The sequence below is a fragment of the Peromyscus maniculatus genome, chromosome 1, assembly GCF_049852395.1.
Source record: "Peromyscus maniculatus bairdii isolate BWxNUB_F1_BW_parent chromosome 1, HU_Pman_BW_mat_3.1, whole genome shotgun sequence".
NCBI lineage: Eukaryota > Metazoa > Chordata > Mammalia > Rodentia > Cricetidae > Peromyscus > Peromyscus maniculatus.
Genome location: NC_134852.1, coordinates 23,223,370 through 23,242,102, shown reverse-complemented (window position 1 = coordinate 23,242,102; position 18,733 = coordinate 23,223,370). Strand labels below are relative to the sequence as shown.

At 36.9% G+C, this 18,733-nt stretch overlaps 1 protein-coding gene across 4 annotated transcripts in view; it reads right to left on the bottom strand.

Moving 5' to 3' along the window:
* Positions 1-787: 787 nt before the first annotated feature.
* Positions 788-18,733, bottom strand: part of LOC102911574 (sulfotransferase 2A1-like) — a 38,268-nt gene continuing 20,322 nt past the window's right edge. For 3 of the 4 annotated variants that reach the window (XM_076571855.1, XM_076571860.1, XM_042262718.2), the window contains 4 exons: positions 17,231-17,325; positions 5,245-5,422; positions 2,050-2,189; positions 788-1,004 (listed from right to left, as the gene is read on the bottom strand). In XM_076571855.1, the coding sequence (XP_076427970.1) occupies positions 2,074-2,189; positions 5,245-5,422; positions 17,231-17,325 (389 nt within the window). In that variant the 3' untranslated portion in view covers positions 788-1,004; positions 2,050-2,073. The remainder of the gene's footprint in view (positions 1,005-2,049; positions 2,190-5,244; positions 5,423-17,230; positions 17,326-18,733) is intronic. The other variant, XM_006997178.3, reaches the window with a different exon arrangement.

Here is an 18,733-nt window from a genome sequence, read left to right as displayed (position 1 = left end):
CACTAAAAATTAACAAAACAAAGAAGAAAAAGTGAAATGCAAGTATGAAATACTGAGCAGAAATGTAGGTTTATAATGATCTTATACCATAGGCTATTTGAATGAGGTTTACATGTCTTTATAAATACAATTCATTTCCTTTGCCCCAGTGTCACAGAGCAAAAATTTCTTAAAGTTTCTTGTAGGGTTTCTTTATGTTTAAAATATTATAATGGGTGTTTTAAGATAGAATTCCATGAAGCATATTGGAGTTAGTGGTAAAGTATAACAAATTAGTAAAAAAAGAAGCAAATATTTGTTTTGTTGTTTTTCAAGACAAGGTTTCTCTGTGTCGCTTTCTGCCTTTCCTCGGACTCACTTGGTAGTCCAGGCTGGGCTTGAACTCACAGAGATCCACCTGGCTCTGTCTCCAGAGCGCTGGGATTAAAGGCGTGCACCACCATGCCTGGCTACAAAAGAAGCAAATATTTGATGACTCAAGACTCTAAGTTTCATGGCTGGAGAGATGACTAAGATGTCAAGAGAAATGCCCTGCCTTTGTAGAGGATCTGAGTTCAGTTCCAAGACACAAGGCAGGAGGCTTACAGCACATGTAACTGCAACTTCATGGGAACCATTGCATACTTCTGACCTTTGAATGCACTGTACACAGAAATACAGAAATACATACACACACACACACACACACACACACATACACACACACACACACACACACATACTACAATGAGCACTACCACCACTACCACTGCTGCTACTAATAATATCTTAAAAAAATAACTCCACATTTCAATAACAGGATTTATTCTGTGACTGCATCCAGGCATTTACATGTATAAGGACAGTAAAATAAACCCCTGTGTCCAAATATGATTTAAAAGTGTTAACAACTTATTCCCATGGAAAAAGCCCTGTAGGAAAACCGGCCATTTTCTCATGAAATACTTTATCAAAGGCTTCAGCTTGGGCTACTGTAAAGTGATTCTTCCAGTCCCCAGTCGTGCCTGGAAAATGTTAAACAGACACATAGATGGGTTAATGATGATCTCAACACTGCTCTCAGTTCTTTCTTAACACACTCTTACCATCAACTTGTCAACGACCACACAGTTAATAAAGATGAAGTACCAGTGACTTTCTGGAGAACACATCTTATGCCTTGAAGTAATATACATCAGACTTCTACCTCTGTGGCAATAATGGCCCCCCTTCTCCTATCCCACCATATCAACAGCTTTAACACTAGCTCTAGCTTTTAGATGTTGAGATTATTCCTGCTTCCCACTACACCTGCTTCCATCACACTGTCCAACCCAACAGAGTTTCTTGTCTCAGTTATCAAAACAGACTTCAATTCTTTTTTCTACCTTTTACAGTTTACTTATAAAAGGTCTGCAAAGCATGCAAGCAACTTTTAAAACATCCTTTAATGTTAATTTTAATTATATATGTGTATAGGTGCACATGAATGCAGGTGCCTATAGGGGTTTGAGGCTTCAGATCCCCTTGAGCTGTAGATACACACTGTTGTGAGCTACATGCCAAACTTCTTGATGCTTTCATCAGATGCAGGAGATCTAGCTACTGTCAGCTGGAATATCCCAAGATTTCTGGTTTCAGTCAGTGTGGTGCTTGTTGATGTATGAATATGTACATGATCTTTTTACCACACATTTTTTACCATATCTGGGTTTTTATCACTCCATTCTAGTATGTCTTTGGTTTTGATATTAGAGATGTCAAATTGTGCAACTGCTCACATTACATTGTGTTTTCCTTCACACTAGATTTCTCATGTCTTCCATAGAGTCACTTCTTGTTCTTTAGTTTCCTAATTTATGTCACTATGGACAAAACTTCATATCTTCCCTCCATGTAGAAATCTGCAGGCCACATCCTTGCTGTTTTGTTTCATAGATATGACACTTGGTTGAATTTCCTTTTTGTAAAGATGCCTGAAATATGTATCTAATATATTTGAAAAGTATAATATTTCTTGCATCACCAAAGGCTTCTTTTATCAAAGCATATTAGACATATAGAACTTACTTAGTATGGAATTGTTGAAAGCATTCATGAATGAGTGAGTATGGTATTAGCCTTGTTCCCATTGTGCAAATGAGGAAAAATTAGTTCTTGGGATGATACCCAGCATAACAGTGATGGATGTGGATTTGAAGCAAAAAAGACTGAAAATAGAAGTCATATTTTCCTTATCACACTATATTCATTATCTATCACACAACTTAACTTTAAATTCCCAGCTGTATAGTTAACAAAAATGTACAGAGTATTCATAATTAAATGGTGATTATTGATACACAATATACAAAAAATATACTATTAATTGATATGACTATAAAAGTGTCATCTCTTAAGATGGGAACCTGTAAGTATCCCTTGCTACTGTCAGCTTCATTCTGCATTCATTATTAAAAAATGTTTTGTTGTTATTTTGCACAGTACTGCTGGCTGCTGTAAAGGCAGAATGGATGTCATGCTACCAGAACCTCAGAAAATTCAATATGGCTGATCACTGGATTGAACCAGTCCAGAAGAGAGAAGCACGTCTTTTCAGGTACACACATAACGTTTTAAGTCAAATTATGTCAAAATCTGGTGCACCACACAAGCACATATTTCTCTTCATTGATTCTTTCTAAAACTCTACTCAATCTCTGTTGTGTCAGGGGACAAGATAACACTAATTCTTGGTGTCTTAAGTCTTGTTGGAAAGAAACTTCGTCGTAGTTATGAATGCTTCAGGTTCACAAAATGTTGATGTCAAGTCTTCCATGCTTTTTTATTGGACTGCAGATAGTGGGCTTCTCTCTAGGTCTTCTTCTCTCTGTGTCTCATATTAATGTCTTCTCAGGACACCAGTGAAAACGATTAATGACAGAGACACTCTGTTTAGGAAATATCCACTGTGAAGGATTGAGTCCAAATCCTTTAAAGTTTATCAGAAGACACTTTCTCCCATATGTCTTGATTGTGAAAATGTCTTTTTAAAAGTTATATTAACTAAACTGTTGGTGAATGGGAATGACCATGTCTCTGGTCTGCATTTCCTGCAGTATCTTAATAGGCAATCATAATGACAAAAAGGGTTTTAGAAAATAATTGTTTGAAGCTTATAAGGAGGTTATTCCTACCTAGAAAGATAATTGAATCTCCCAGGTAAAGAGTAGCTCTTTAGAGTAGCTCTCTAGAGGCAGGAAAATGAAATGCATTTTTCTTGTATCCTGAGAAGTGCAACTAAAGGACAGTGAAAATAGATCTAGAGAATTCCTCCCATTTAAAGCCAGTATCACTTAACACAGCTTTTCATCCACTGTGATTTAGGGAGTTATTTATCTAGTAGTAAGTAATGAAATTAATTTTAGAATTAACTTTGATCTGATCAGACCCGCAAGATTAAAAAAATGGAACCAATCTGATTTATGAATTGAAAAGGTCAACATTATCCTCATGCTTCTTATTTCAAAATTGCTTCCTATCATATCCAACTCAGAATTCTCTATAAAGAAGTAGTGCATCAGGGTGGGATGAGTAATGAAGTTGAGCTTTCCCTTTGATGTCCTGATTTCCAGTGTATCTCATGGCTTGTAATGAGTGGGAGTACAAGGAAATAATTCCCCAGAGTAAATGTTATCTTTAAAAGGAAAAGAATCAGATATACAATAACTAGGATAATTAAATTATAAATGACTTACAGAGTCAGAACATTTTTTTACAGAACTAATATATATATATTTCATATATCATATATATTTGATATATGAAAAATAATATGTTTTTATGAGACTTAAATCCTATTATAGTCTCATTCTGGATGCATGTATGTGGAGAAGTGGAAATGAGAGTTGGCCTCATGGAATTGTGTACTAAATTCTATTGCATCTGCTCCAGTGTGTTTCTGACAAATCTTTTGCATGTTAGTTTCCATAGACTTTGCCTATTAAACAAGCCAATTCATTTTTTTGGCATTTCATTAAACCTTTTATGTAAGCATACTGTTTTACCTCTGCCTAATTCTGATTTATTACAAGAAATCCAAGAATGGGCAACTTCTCTTTTTACATGAAAGCTTCAACTGTAGTGCAGAGAACTCTTTCTTCACAGTCTGGAACACAGGCATCTCAGGTTATTTGTCAATAGCTGTGGGTTATCTCAGTGACCTCAATCTTTAGTGTATAAATGACTATATTCTTGAGGAGACATGTATGTGTGTTCAAATCTGAATCCCAATTTCCTCTTGTGAGTATACCAACAGTATTGGATTAAATCCAATCTGCTAACCACATTAACCTACATATCTCTATGTATACTCATGATGTCCTTATATTCTAGCAGCTGATCATTACACTCTAGGGTGATGAAAGACTGAAAGTTAAGGCTGAAGAATGTAAATTACTGGGAAAGAAATTTAAACTCATAACCCTTTGCTTTCTGTGTCTATACTAATGTTCTTTACTCATACCCTAAGTCCTGACATCTAACTAATTTTTTATTCAACCCCAAGTCCCATCTCACCAATACTTTGCCAATTAAGAACAGGTGACATATCAGGTGTGATTCATTCCAGCAAAGTTGCTCTTCAAATATACATCTATAAAACCATACCTGCAGTGTGTTCCCAGAATAGAGAGGTGGCACAGATATAGAGAAATTGGATATTTCCATTCCATGAGAGACAATTCACAACAAACTGAGTAGCTCTGAGCCTGAGGCAATCCAAAATTAGGTTGGCGAGTACCATCAGGTTGCAACAGAGGAGAATAATTTGCTTAGTCTTTACATGGGTCTACTCTCAGCCTGATAAGGTTCAGAAATCTTGACATGTTCAACATCTTTTCCAGCCATCAATGGAAGTATTTCTTTGGCTATCATCCCAGATACATTTTTGGTCCCATTCACTAAATGTTTTCTTTAGACTTGAGGTCTAAGATACAGGGAGTATTACACAGCCTCATTGCAACATATCAACCTTTTTGTTTTCAATTGAGGGTATTGGATTGATCATATGCAATCCCAAGATGGTTTCCCAGAACAAATCAATGTTTTCAGAGATACTGATGCCCAGATCATCATCATGTAATGATTCTTCTATAAGGTCTGTGAGAAACTATGACGTGATAAGCAATGACTTCTGAAATATTGCCAACTCTTTCAAAGAGGCTCAGTGGAAGGACAAGTGCTACACATGTTCTGACATATTTTAAAGCACTAAAATTTCTTCACCTTTTCTCAAGAGAACCAAACCATTAGTAATCACATCTTCTGAGATGATACTAAAATTGGACATGTTATTTTCTTTCATGGCTTCAAAGGAGCTGTACTTGAGAACCATATTCAGCTCATCTGGCTCTAATTTCTTTCCTAGGAAGTCACAGATCTTCAATATGGTGCTCTTTGTGTCCTAAAAGAAGACAAGACAAAAATGAGGGTGATAAACTGAAAGCTTTCAGAGAACACATGCAGAGATGGGAACTATAGATGGCAGGTGAAAATAGGGACATGAAGAAAGAAATTGCAACAGGAAATGAGAAAATATTGAGAGTTTAGGAAAGAAACAGGCCATGTAGAGATGGTAGGAGTCCCACACAGCCATTGTATATTGAGTGGCCTGCAATGTGGCTGATCTGTCATCCTAAATGATAGAGGCTGGGATTTGTTTTAGGGAAGAGAAGATATTAGAATGAGGGTCTCATATAACTGATGCTGTTCTCAAACTTATTTCATAGTGGATGAAGTCATTCAACATTTGATTCTCCTGCTTCCATCTCTGTAGTGCTGTGTTCACAGGTGTGTGCCAACCCACCTATTAAATGCACTGCAATGCTTTTTCCTGAGAGAGGGTCTCACAATGGAGCCCTGGCCTGTAGGACTGACCTTAAGCGCTAAGAGGTCAGAGATTCACCTACCTAGCTTTAACTTTTAATTGTTGGCATTAAAGGTGTGCATACCACTATACCCAACCTGCCCTGAGATGTTTAAAGAGACTTATAGAATTAATTCTAGACAGTGATAAATGGGAATGAAGGCAATGTGCACAAATAATTTGAGAGTGGTTAATGTTTACACCATGTAATATTGTTTCCTGTGGGTAACTGAGAATAATATGGTTTCATAAGATACTTCCATAAGAATGATCTCAGTAATTATTACTTGGGGTTGTTTTGGGAGATTTTATTTTGTTTTGATTTATGAGCTCATGCTGTAACTAAGAGGGGCATCGCATTCACAGTTTTTCTTCTTCAGATGCCCATATTCTGGAATTATAACTGTGGATTGCAACTACTGGCTTAATCCTTATAGTCATAAGAAGGCAGAATTTTGGAACACTGAAGACTTTTGTTTGAATTCTTGCCCTTGTCCTGAGCCTTAAAGATATTATTGGCTCAAAAGTTTTATTACATATGTTACCACAAATTGAGTTACTATTTCATGGGAAGGGAAAAAAACATGGCAATAACTGAAAAGAATGTGTTGAATGTTTGGACAGGAGACTTTCGAGAAACTGCACTACCATAAAACAGCAACAGCTGTGTAAGGAAGCTTCCTGGGGAATATTGAATTTTATAATGAGAAAGGAAAATATTTTACAAACGACAAAATAGTCTTTGGTGTTGCTACTTTCATGGCAACTTTCTGTTCCTGGATGATAACGTTAAGAGATCAAATTATTTTGAATGATCCAATTTTCTTGTTTTTGGTGCTCCTTAATATTGTTTTTATTAAAAATGAATTTTTGTTACTTCTACCAGTGGTGATATATTGTGCACACTAATAAATCTTACATGAAGATCAGAGGGCAGAGCCAGCCACTAGATTAGACATAGAGGTCAGGCAGTGGTGGCACACAACTTTAATACTATCAGAGATTTGTCTGCATCTCCATGAGTTCAAGGCCACCATGAACTACATGGGATTGACTCAGTCTAGAAGAGAAACAGAGCCAGACATTGGTGACACACACCTCTGTCCTGTGGCCTTGCAGTTCCCTGTTCAGGCCTCAGCTGCACATAGCCAGAGCCTCTATACTATGAGGGCTGCATGCCCTAACCCACTGGCTGAGCTTTTTTTGCAGCCTCTGTGCAACAAACTCCACAGGTCCTTGGGCTCTAAAAACACAGGAGTTAGCCACTTTGGAAAACTTCCCCCATGAAAACAGTTAGATCTTTTGTCCTTTTCTCGCTGGGTGGGTTAATGCTTTCTCTGGGCTGCCTCCCCAGGGGACACACTGTCATCTGAATGTCATTGTCAACAGATTTGGTGAGTCAATTGGGATTTTCAAAGAAGAATTACTTAATTGAAGTTTTTTCTCAAATGAAAAAAATTGGAAGAGATTTTACAATGGAGAGATTTTGGACTCTGTTTGATAATACAACTGATAATCTGAAAATGGACCAATTAAATGAACGTATAATTAATGCTGATGGGATTTATATAACATCAATTATAAATATTATTTTTGATCATTTCTTTTCTTTTTTTGTTATTAATAAAGTTGGTTAATATGAGTGCCAAGATATAAGTTTTAGAAAATCTTATTAAAACAGATCACAGAAATATTCAGACCCAGACAGAAGAATTTAATGGAGAACCAAACTTAACATTGCATTATAAGGTTACAGAGAAACAGCCTAAGTCTTTCATATAGCTAACCTTATTCTATGTAGTAACGTTACAGGAACTACCCAGTGATAGATATCCTCAATGTTGTGTAAGAGCTGACTTGACTCCAGTGCAAATGTTAGGTTTGAGGAAATTCTTAGAAGCAACACTCTCTTAGGCATCAACTCATCTTTCATGAAGCAGATGTTAAACTCGCGATCAACTTGTAATAAAATTATCCCTCAAGACTGGAGAGATTTGGTTACAGCAGTGTAGAGGCTGGACTCCAATTATAACAGAGGGTGTGGTGGAAAGATGAGACTAAGACCATTAAACATTGAAGTAGGTCTAGAGGTATGGAGATTTCCCAAGATCAACTTCTTGGAGAAGGAGATAATGCTGACATAGCAAGACAAACTTTTTATGATGACCACACCCTGGATATATGCTGAATGGTAGTCTTGAATACTTGGGACAGAACTAAAGTAGTAGGAAAGAAAATTGAGTCATAGTAAAGGCTATACAGGCCCCAAAAGAAACATCCACTGATTGTAGCATGAATCTTAGCAGTTCTTATTAATAAGATCAAACCCAAGGCCAGTTATTAGGGTCAATGCTGTTAGATCAGAGAGACAGAACAAGCCACAGCTACCTCACCTCGCCAGATCCTCAGCTGGTCTTGTTTCCTCAGACTGGAGGCCTCTGAGTCCTCATCCAGAATGGGTCTCAGCTGAACTGCTGCTCAAAAGCCTGAATGCATAACCAGCCAAATGCTTAACCAGCCAAATGCCGCTAGTTCCTGGTATTCACTCCTTGTATACCTTTCTGCTTTCTACCACCACTCCCTGGGACAAAAGCCTTGATTTATGGGACTAAATGAGTGATGAGTCACCATGCCTGTCAGTATCCTTGAACACATGGATTTCTGCCTCTGGAATGCTAGGATTAAAGGCGTGTGCTACCACTGCCTATCCTTTATGTTTAATATTGTGGCTTCTCTGTCTCTGACCCCAGATAAGTTTATTAGCATGCACAATATTTGGGGGAATACAATACCACAACTGATTTCTTAAAAAGACTCACTTCAGCAGTAAAAAGAATGATACCAAATTCAGAAGCTAGAGAGATAATAATTGAATCTCTGGCTTTTGAAAATGCTAATGCACAATACAAAAGGGTAATTAGGCTATTAAAGGCAAGATCAGCACCGTTCGAGGAATGGAACTGAGATACAATATATATTAAAACTCATGATCATAATGATGTGTAGTAGGAGAGGTGATTTCTAGAGGTTTGAAGAAAATAGTAATGCCAAATGTTTTAATTGGGGTAAACAAGGTCACCTAAAATGAGACTGTAAACAGGGTATTCCTAGAAATTATGTTTTTTCAAGGAATAATCCCAACAAAACACCCCTCCCTTCTGGATTATGCAGAAAGTGTGGCAGAGGCAGACATTGAACAAATGCATGTAGATCAACAAGGGACAGGCAAGGTAATTCCTTGCCTTTGCCATTATGAAACTCCCTGAGGGGTATCTTGAAGGCCCCCATGTCAAATTCCATTGAATACTTTCCTGTAATCCTGTAGTAAACTCCTTCCTAGAGCAATTAAAGAACCTAATGCCTATTTTAAAAATCCACACTGCTTGGAGTGATAGAATAGCCATAGAAAAGAGAATAAAAATTACATCTTTAGAAAACAAAAGAAAAGTTTAAGGAGAAACCATAAATCAAATTTGATAAATATTAGAAAAGGGAAACTCCCCAATGTTAGGATTAGGACAGGGTTTTGTTTTTGTCTTTCAGAAGAATGAAGGCTAAGGAATCTGAACAACACTGTACAAATGAGACATCTGAAGAAAAAGGATAAACCATCCAAAAAATTCTCAAGAAAAAGAGTAAATTGGCTTATTGGTATATCACATATCTAATAGGAGAAAATTCCATTAGTCTTCCTAAATGTCTGTTGCTGCTGTTCTCTATAGACACATAGCACTATTGGTCTTCATGTAGTCACAGTTCAATTAAAAATCAAAGCTGGTTTTGGAATTGGTATGTGCTTCTCTTCTTCTCTAAAGTCAAACATGTTTGTTAAATGAAAATGTAAAATCTCTCTATCATGTCAGAAGAGCCACCTGATATGGGACAGAAAAAAAAACAAAATTAAGGGAATATTCTATTGCTATTAATCTCATGATCCTTTGGTTTTGTTTTGACTCTTTAAAACTTTTCTTAAAATATGAATTTTATATTAAAATTTATAAGATTAGTATATATATGCATATATATTAAATTTTTTCATGATATTAATGGCCATATAAATTAATAACTAATTCTATAAAAAAGGCTTCATCTAGCTTCCTATGCATGATTTTGGGTTTTAGTCTCTATCAGTTTTCTTCAGTGGACCATGCCATGCCCAAAAGCAACTTTGAAGTCTCCAAAAACATGATAGGGCCCCACAATGATGTATCCATCAGGACATGGTAATGCCACCAAGCTGACAAACACCACCCAAAGATTGGCTTTGGTCTGAAAACTGCTCCAGATAATATTGAGATGGCTAATTAAGATAATGCAGACTCACAGACTACTCCAATCAGGATTCGACCATATTCCTAAATTTTCTTTATGTCCCCATAAGACTACCAGTGCTCTCAATCAGTAGGAAGTAGCCTAGAAAACAATGACACTTTCCAAAAATATGGATTATGGATGTTTTTCTGTTTAGGGGTTGGTTAAAAATAGTGAAGCTCTTTCTAAAAGAATTAAATTGGATATAATATAGAAACATATTATATAGAAATGATAAGATATCGAATCTAGCATGACAATTAGGGTGTTTGGCCATCCTATCACAAGGTTAGGTCAGTTTGGGCTGTCTCTCGACCATTGCCAGTAGTCTATTGTGGGGGTATCTTTCTAGATTTCTGTGGGACTCTCTAGCACTTTGCTTCTTCCTATTCTCATGTGGTCTTCATTTATTCTCTTATTCTTTGTTCTCCCTCTCTGTTCTTGATCCAGCTGGGATCTCCCGCTCCCTTAATTGTCATGTTAGAAACCCCATCCAATGACTGAGGGAACCGCCAGGCCCCAGCTGGAGCTCCAGGAGCCCAATTGGCAAGAAAGAGGAGGGCTTGTATGAGCAAGAACTGTTGAGACCAAAGTTGGATAAAGCACAGGGACAAATAGCCAAACAAATGAAAACGCATGAACTATGAACCACTAGCTGAGGAGCCCCCAACTGCATCAGGCCCTCTGAATAAGTGAGACAGTTGATTAGCTTGAACTGTTTGGGAGGCATCCAGGCAGTGGAACTGGGTCCTGTACTCAGGGCATGAGTTGGCTGTTTGAAACCTGGGACTTGTACAGGAACACATGGCTCAGCCTGGGAGGAGGGGACTGGACCTGCCTGGACTGAATCTACCAGGTTGATCTCAATACTAGGGGGAGTTTTTGCCCTGGAAGAGATGGGAATGGGGGATGGGCTGGGAGGAAGGCAGAAGGGGGACAAGGGAATCCAAGGCTGATATGTAAAATTAAATTAAATTATAAAATTTTTAAAAAGATATTGAATCAATTCTAAAAATTTTAAAAATAAGATAAAAGTGTAGATTATTGAATTTGCTCTGAAAAAGATAAAAAGAAGATATAGATTAGAGGTAGTTTACTGAATCCTCTCTAAATGAAGAGAGATATAGAAATAATAGTATAAATGGGTAGATAACTGAATCTACTTTTAAAAAGCAACTACTAGTTTTAAATATTTTACATTGGATTTGATTTTTGTATATTGTATACAAATTTTGTATATTAATACAAATTTGAGATTAATTTTGTTGGAACATACTGTACATACAATTCTAATCTTGTTCAAGGTTTTGCATCTATACAATTCATTTAACAATATAATGCAAATTGCCAATCCTTGAAATTTTTTTATTTCCAACCAATTATGATATACAATTTGCTAGTTAGTAGCTAGTCATCTATTACAACTGAACTTGTAGGTATGTTTTCACATCAAAGAGAAATATATCTTAGATAGACAGGTCATCTAACACTTCAGAGATCTGTAGAATGTGAGTGACATTTGAGATGTTTTAGTAACATAGACACTTTTTATGTCTATGAGACATGTCTGCTCCTGACAGTACCAATGTACTTTAGAGAAGATGAGGGACCTGGGAGAAACTTTTAAGGAGTTTACTTTCTTTGTAGCAAAAAGTTAGCCACTGGGCAAGAAAGTGCCCTTGCTTCAACTGCTAACCATTATAATGTCCAAATGAACAAGCAGGGCACAAAAAAGTTACATTTGAACCTTGCCAGGACAAGGTAGGAAGGCCCTTTTGAAAATCCTGAGTTACAGATAAGTCTGCCAAATATACTAGGCCTGTAGGCTGAAGATGGATGCCCCAATGTGGTGGAGAAACCTTGGGCGAGTGTCCAGGCAATCACCTGTTTATATCATTTTTCACATTTTTTAGATGCTGCATGCTTGTACTTCCTGCTAACTTTAGGTAATATTATTTCCTTCTTGGTTCTCTGAGGGAGTTTAAGACTAGATAGTTATAGTTATAGGTTTTTGCTAACTAATTCAGAAAAGAAACTCACTAAAGAGTTGTAAAGTATGTAAGTTTGAAATACATCAAAAGATAATATTTGCTTGGTAATACAAGTTAGGATAGGATGTGGCTTAGGTACAATATTTTGAACTCACCAAAATAGGATAAATAATGAATATTTTCTCTGAATATGTAAAATGTTAATGGACTGGTCATTGCTAATGTAATTCTTGACTCTCTCTCTCTCTCTCTCTCTATATATATATATATATATATATATATATATATTATATAATTGTTGTACATATTGTATTTACTTTTTCTTATACGAGTTATAATCATCTCCTATTATTTTAGACAAAAGTGGGAAATGTGATAGATTGTGCACCCTAATCAAACTCACCTGAGGATCAGAGAACAGAGCCAACCTCTAGATCAGACATAGTGGTCAGGAAGTGGTAGCATAAAACTTTAACAAGCACTCTGGAGGCAGAGATCTGTCAGCATCTCTGTGAGTTCAAGGGCAACCTGAACTACATGACATTGACTCAGTGTAGTGGAGAAAAAAAGCCAGACACTGGTGGCACACAACTTTAATCCCAGCACCTAAGATCTCATGACTTTGCTTGGGAAGCACACATTTCTTTAATCTCAATAATTGATATGGCAACATGAAGAAAGATGTATAAGGCATATAGAGACAGGAACTAAAGGCTCTTTTTGGTTGAGGGTTTTTGGGTGAAGAAGCAGAGGATTCCAGGAATGGCTGAGGTGTTTGCTAGGTGAGATTGGCTGCAGCTTTCTCTGCTTCTCTGATATCAGTTTTTACCACAATATCTGGCTCAGAGTTTTCTATTAATGAAACTGTTTAAGATTCTGACAATACCTGACAGGGAAGAAGGTAGGCTGACTTCAGATTTTTACCATTCCCTGTGCTCCTTCAGATCCAATTCTCCTGTCTCATCCCCAGTTATGTCACAGATAATCTATGGCATCTCTCATCATCTAGGTTTTCTAACCTTACTCCTCCAATTCTTAGTACTATCTGAACATCCAACTTCAACATGCCCTCCATGCAATTCCACAGACCACTGTGGCCAGGGAAGAGGTAAGCTAATCACCCTCTTCATTCTTTGAGTTCAATCCCCTGTCTTTCCCCCAGCTCTGCAGTAGAACACCTGCCTTAGCCACCCAAATTTCTAATGGGTCTCCCAGATCCCTCCTAACATTAATATCACAATGAGTTGATTTGTCCCACACCTGAACTCCTTTAAACATTCCCTAGGAACCCACAGACCAAGCTGAGCAGGGAAGCAGTTAAGCTAAATAAAAATCTTCGCCTCTCCATTTGTTCCTCCAAATCCAGTCTCTTAGTCTCATTACAAGCTCTGTGTAGAACACCTGCTGCAGTCCTCTCTCCCATATGCCCCTGTATCATATAGGTAACACAGATTTTAACAAACAAAATTCCTTCTCCCTTCTCATTTCTTTGTCCTAGCAAATACTGAACTCCAGAAGACACTACCTAAGAACCAACTTGCCACTCTAACAAGGAAAGCAAGTAGTTTAATTGCAGATCTTCATCTCTCCTTCCATTCTTCCAAGTCTGATCTTCAGTCTCATTCCTGTGGTCTGACTGCACTCAGTTGTCCCATTCCCAGGTGACTAAGCAGCTCCTTGTGGAACACTTTGTACTCATCTCTTCCATGGATCTGCTTATACTCCCCTCTCAGATAATCTCCATTCCAGTATGTCAGATTTGTATATCTGGAAACATTTTATCTGAAACTCCTAGTGGACATACTTTTCAGGATCCCAGAAGAATTTCTTACTAGACAACACACAGCCACCACATTTTCCTTAGTACCAGAAAGAGCAACAGAAAATAAGGAAAAAAGCATCAACTCAGCAAAGACAAGACCAGATATCAGTATGTAGAATTACAGTTTTCCCAATCCCAGGTGCATAGATGCCATAAAATCACAGTGAATAGCATGCAGGACAGTATGGCTTCACTAGAGCCCAGCACCACACTACAATAGGCCCTGAATATTCCACCAAAATTGTAGAAGGGAGGGACCCTAAAATAGCCTGTGTGGAGATGAGGTTTTTAAATAAAAAAAGGAATAAATCTCATGAAGAAATCTGTGAAAACACAAGTAGTGGAAAGAAATGAACACAATTCAAGACCTGAAAGTGGAAATCATGAAATCCCAAATTGAAGGAAATGCAAACAAAAAACCTAGGAACTCAGACAGGTACCTCAAATGTGAGCTTCATGAATAGAATACAAGAAAAGGATGAGAGAATCTCATGCATTGAAGACAACATAAAAGAACTGTATAAATTTGTCAGAGAAAATGTTAAATCTAAGAAAATTCTGTCACAAAACATTAAGGATATCTGGGCCACTATGAAAATAATAAAATCAATAATAAGAATAGTGGAAGAAGAAGAAAAGCCAGGTCAAAGGCACAGAAAATATCTTCAACACAATCATAGAAGAAAATTTTCCTAACCTAAAGAAGGAGATGCCTATCAAAGTGAAAGATGCATACAGAACACCAAATTGATTGAATCAGGAAAGAATGTCCCCTCAGCATGTAATAATTATAAAATTAAAAATTCAAAAAAAAACTAAACTTTGAAGGCAAATAATGGATGAATAGGTAAGTACTAGAATGGTAGGACCTAATGTGGATGGGGAAAGAAGAGAGATTTATATATATATATATATATATAAATATATATATATATATATATATAAATATATGTATGTATAAATAAATATATACATACATATATAAATCATACATATGAAGATGATTTAAATAGTATAACCTAATAATGAGGGAGATGGTGTCCCAAATGGCCATCTCTTTACAACAAAAAAACAACAAGACCTTTTACATCAACATAAGAAATGCTAATATAGCCGGGCGGTGGTGGCGCACGCCTTTAATCCCAGCACTCGGGAGGCAGAGGCAGGTGGATCTTTGTGAGTTCGAGGCCAGCCTGGGCTACCAAGTGAGTTCCAGGAAAGGCGCAAAGCTACACAGAGAAACCCTGTCTCGAAAAACAAAAAAAAAAAAAAAAAAAAAAGAAATGCTAATATAAACCCCCAGACTAGAGCAGCATGCATAGTGCCACACCAGTCTGCACCAATCCTCTGCTTATAAGTTATGGCTTCCACTTTGATGATTTTTGTCAGCTTTGAAAATATGAAGTCTCTGCTTTTGCCTTCTCTTGTACTGTTTTCCTTCTAGTAGTTTATCTTGTCCAACTTTGTGGTGATAATATTGTTTCATCATATTGCATTTTATTTTGTTATACTTTTTAAAATTGAATAAATGAATGAATGAATGAATGAATGAATAATGAATGAATGAAATAAAGAAAGAAAAGAGTCCATTAAGCTAAAGTTTAACAGTTCAACTTTCATTTTTACCATCTGGGAGAGGGAAAATCAGTTTTCTTCAATGCAGCAACACTGGATATATCAAGCACTCTAATGCAGTCTTCTTGTTCAGGAGGAGTTGACCAACATATAATAGACTCCACTCTATTTTTCATTTTGGTGGGGGGGAGCTTTTATTTGGCTACAGTTCAGTGTTTTATTTTTTCTTTTTGTGTATTGTTTTATTTTGTCTTCTTTCATGGAGAATTTTGTTTGATTTGGATTTTGTTTGTTTTTTTGAAAGTATTTAAGGCTGGGTGCATAAGGAGGAGTAGAAAAGTTGGAAGAAAGTATGAGAGGGAAGAATATGATCAAAATATATTTAAATTGAAAATTATTTTAAACATTAAAAAACTTAATAAGAGAAATGAAAATGAAAGCAAATAGTTACAACTCTCAGTAACCTTCATAATCACCAGAGTCTACCTCTAAAAGGTCAACAGTGGTTGTAACACAGCTTCTTTTCCTCCTTAACTAATATTTTGGATTGGTTTAAGGATGGGCAAGTGTTTTCTCTGACAGACTGCATGCTCAGTATAATTTTTCATGTTCAGTATAAAGTACCAATGATATCTTTATTTGAATATGTAGATAATGTTTATTTTTCACTTGTAACTTCCAAACTACTTAAACTTTTGACTTGCAGATCATATGAGAACATTTTTTTGCTCATATGCTTGGTGTCATTAGTGTGGGTCCATCATTAGAGGGAGTATTCTTTAATTAAATGAAAATAAAATACATAAATGAACTTAACACTAATTTTTCTTAATGGTCTTTTGAAACATTGTCTCTTGTAGCCAAGGTTGATGTAAAAAGACCATACACACAAGGATTATCTAGAACCTTTGAAACTGTCTTCACCTAGGTTTAGAGTCATGTGACACCCTGCCAAGATATTTTTTTTATTTTTAAAAATAAGAGATATTTGAGACACATGTAAATACTTAAACATATTTATATCATTCTGTGGGAGCATTTGAATGAAATGGAACCTGTAATGTTCTGACTAATGGTATGGACTATCAGTCTATTTAGAAATATGTCATTACTTAATTTTGAAACATTTGAGACTTTCTCTACCAAGAGTTTTGAAATCTCTAGTGTATTCTAGCTTCCCATACAGAACTCTCTATACTGCAGAGCACAGGACACAGTCCTCCCTGACTGGCTGAATCTTGTACATGCCTGGTCAGATGTGAGTATCACTAAGTGCTATTTATGTGATTTCAATTCTTTTGCTCTCTCAGGATTCAAAGATGGATTTCCTGCCTTTGTCCCTCTTCTTCAGTGCAAGGGACATTGTTAGGTATATTAAATATGTTTCATAGACAGAATTAAAAAACCTATAGCACAAATGTAAACTACCCCACCCTTCCTGAGGGTGAATAAGGTAAAGATGGGGGTGATGGATAAGAAGGCTAGAGAGAAAATCCCAGGTGCAGGTCAATTAAGGACATAGGGCATATCTTCACTTTCATTGACTTTCCATGTGCCTAAACCTGACATGGGGATCCTGAGAAATAAGGGGTGCTGCTGGGGTGAGTTTATGAGAAGCTTTGTTATTGCTGTAGGAATGACAATTACCTTTTTTATGTCTTCATAGCTCAGTAGCAGGAAGTTGTCTCTTTCTCTCATGGATAGCCAGGCAAAAGTATGCTCAAACCATGATCCATATAACACTGTGTGACAGGAAGAGGAAATAATTGATTATAAAGAAGGAAAGTGAGGTCTGCCTGATACTTTTCACTTTTCTGCAAATGGCAGACAGTTTTACTAAGAAAAATCAAACAAGTATTTACACTATTCAATGTGACATTTGACACATACACACAGATAGTGAGCTGAGTAAATCATTTTCATTCATAAACCTATCCCCTCACAGCTTTACCCCTGTTGGCACATGGTCACATCCTCCTGGTGGGCTGCAATGAGGGAGGCATGTTTTAGGGAAAAACAATCAATCCTATACAGTAAGCAAGAGAGGTCTTAGAATGGCTAGGCTTGGACTTTTTATTATCATGAAGTCTAAAGTACCATTTCTGAGGGAGATCCCCTCACTCTGTCATCCACCTCTAAGCTTCCACCACTTCTCAATAGTGACTCCTCAACACCCAAGTTATCAACACCCAGACAACTAGAGACCTTCCAGGCATAGCCGAAAAACTTCACCTCAAAGCCTCATTTACATTCCTAGAGCTACTGTGATGTGTGCTCAACAGTCACAGTGTATTCATTGTTCTTGGTCTAAGGTTTTCTGTACATGTCTCAGCCTCCATTGCACACTTGGATTGTCCAACCTTACCTGAAGATCTTACTGAATAATGTCTGGAGAAAAGTAAAGATTTACACCATGGTCAGAGCAGAAGGATGCATGAATACAAGCAATATGAGATTTGATTGAAAGCAGGGGGTAAATGATCTACAGAGAATTAGTAGAGAGAAAGGGAATTGCCAAATATATGACAGAATTTTTATTGAAAGCTAGGTGTAAATGATCTATAGAGAGGTAATAGAGAGAAAGTGAATTGCACAATACATAACAGAGTTAAGATGTTTATTGTGATTAAAAACTGGGCTCAGGTCATGGTTCAGTAGAAAGCATTTACCTTGCATGTATGATTACCTGAGTTTGAATCCTAAGGTGGGACTCAAAGATGGTGATCCGATCTCTTTTTGTTACCCTAGTGCTCCTTCTATGACATGGGAGGTGGAGACAGGAGAATGCTCAGAAGCTTGTGACCAGCTAATCTGACATAAACAGTGATGGACAAGAAGAAAGAGACTCTGTCTCAAGCAAGTTAGAAATTAAGGCTCAACATTTGATGTTGTTGTTTGTCTTTCACACTCAAGCTTTTTTCCCCCAACCACATCTGCCCTCAGATCACTCACATCTTCTCTACTATTTCCATTCTACATTGATATCTTGCTCTAGCTCCCATGAATCTTCCTTATTACCTAGTCTCTCTGGGTCTTTGAATCACAGCATTCTTCTTCTTCTTCTTCTTCTTCTTCTTCTTCTTCTTCTTCTTCTTCTTCTTCTTCTTCTTCTCCTCCTCCTCCTTCTTCCTCTTCTTCTTCTTCTTCTTC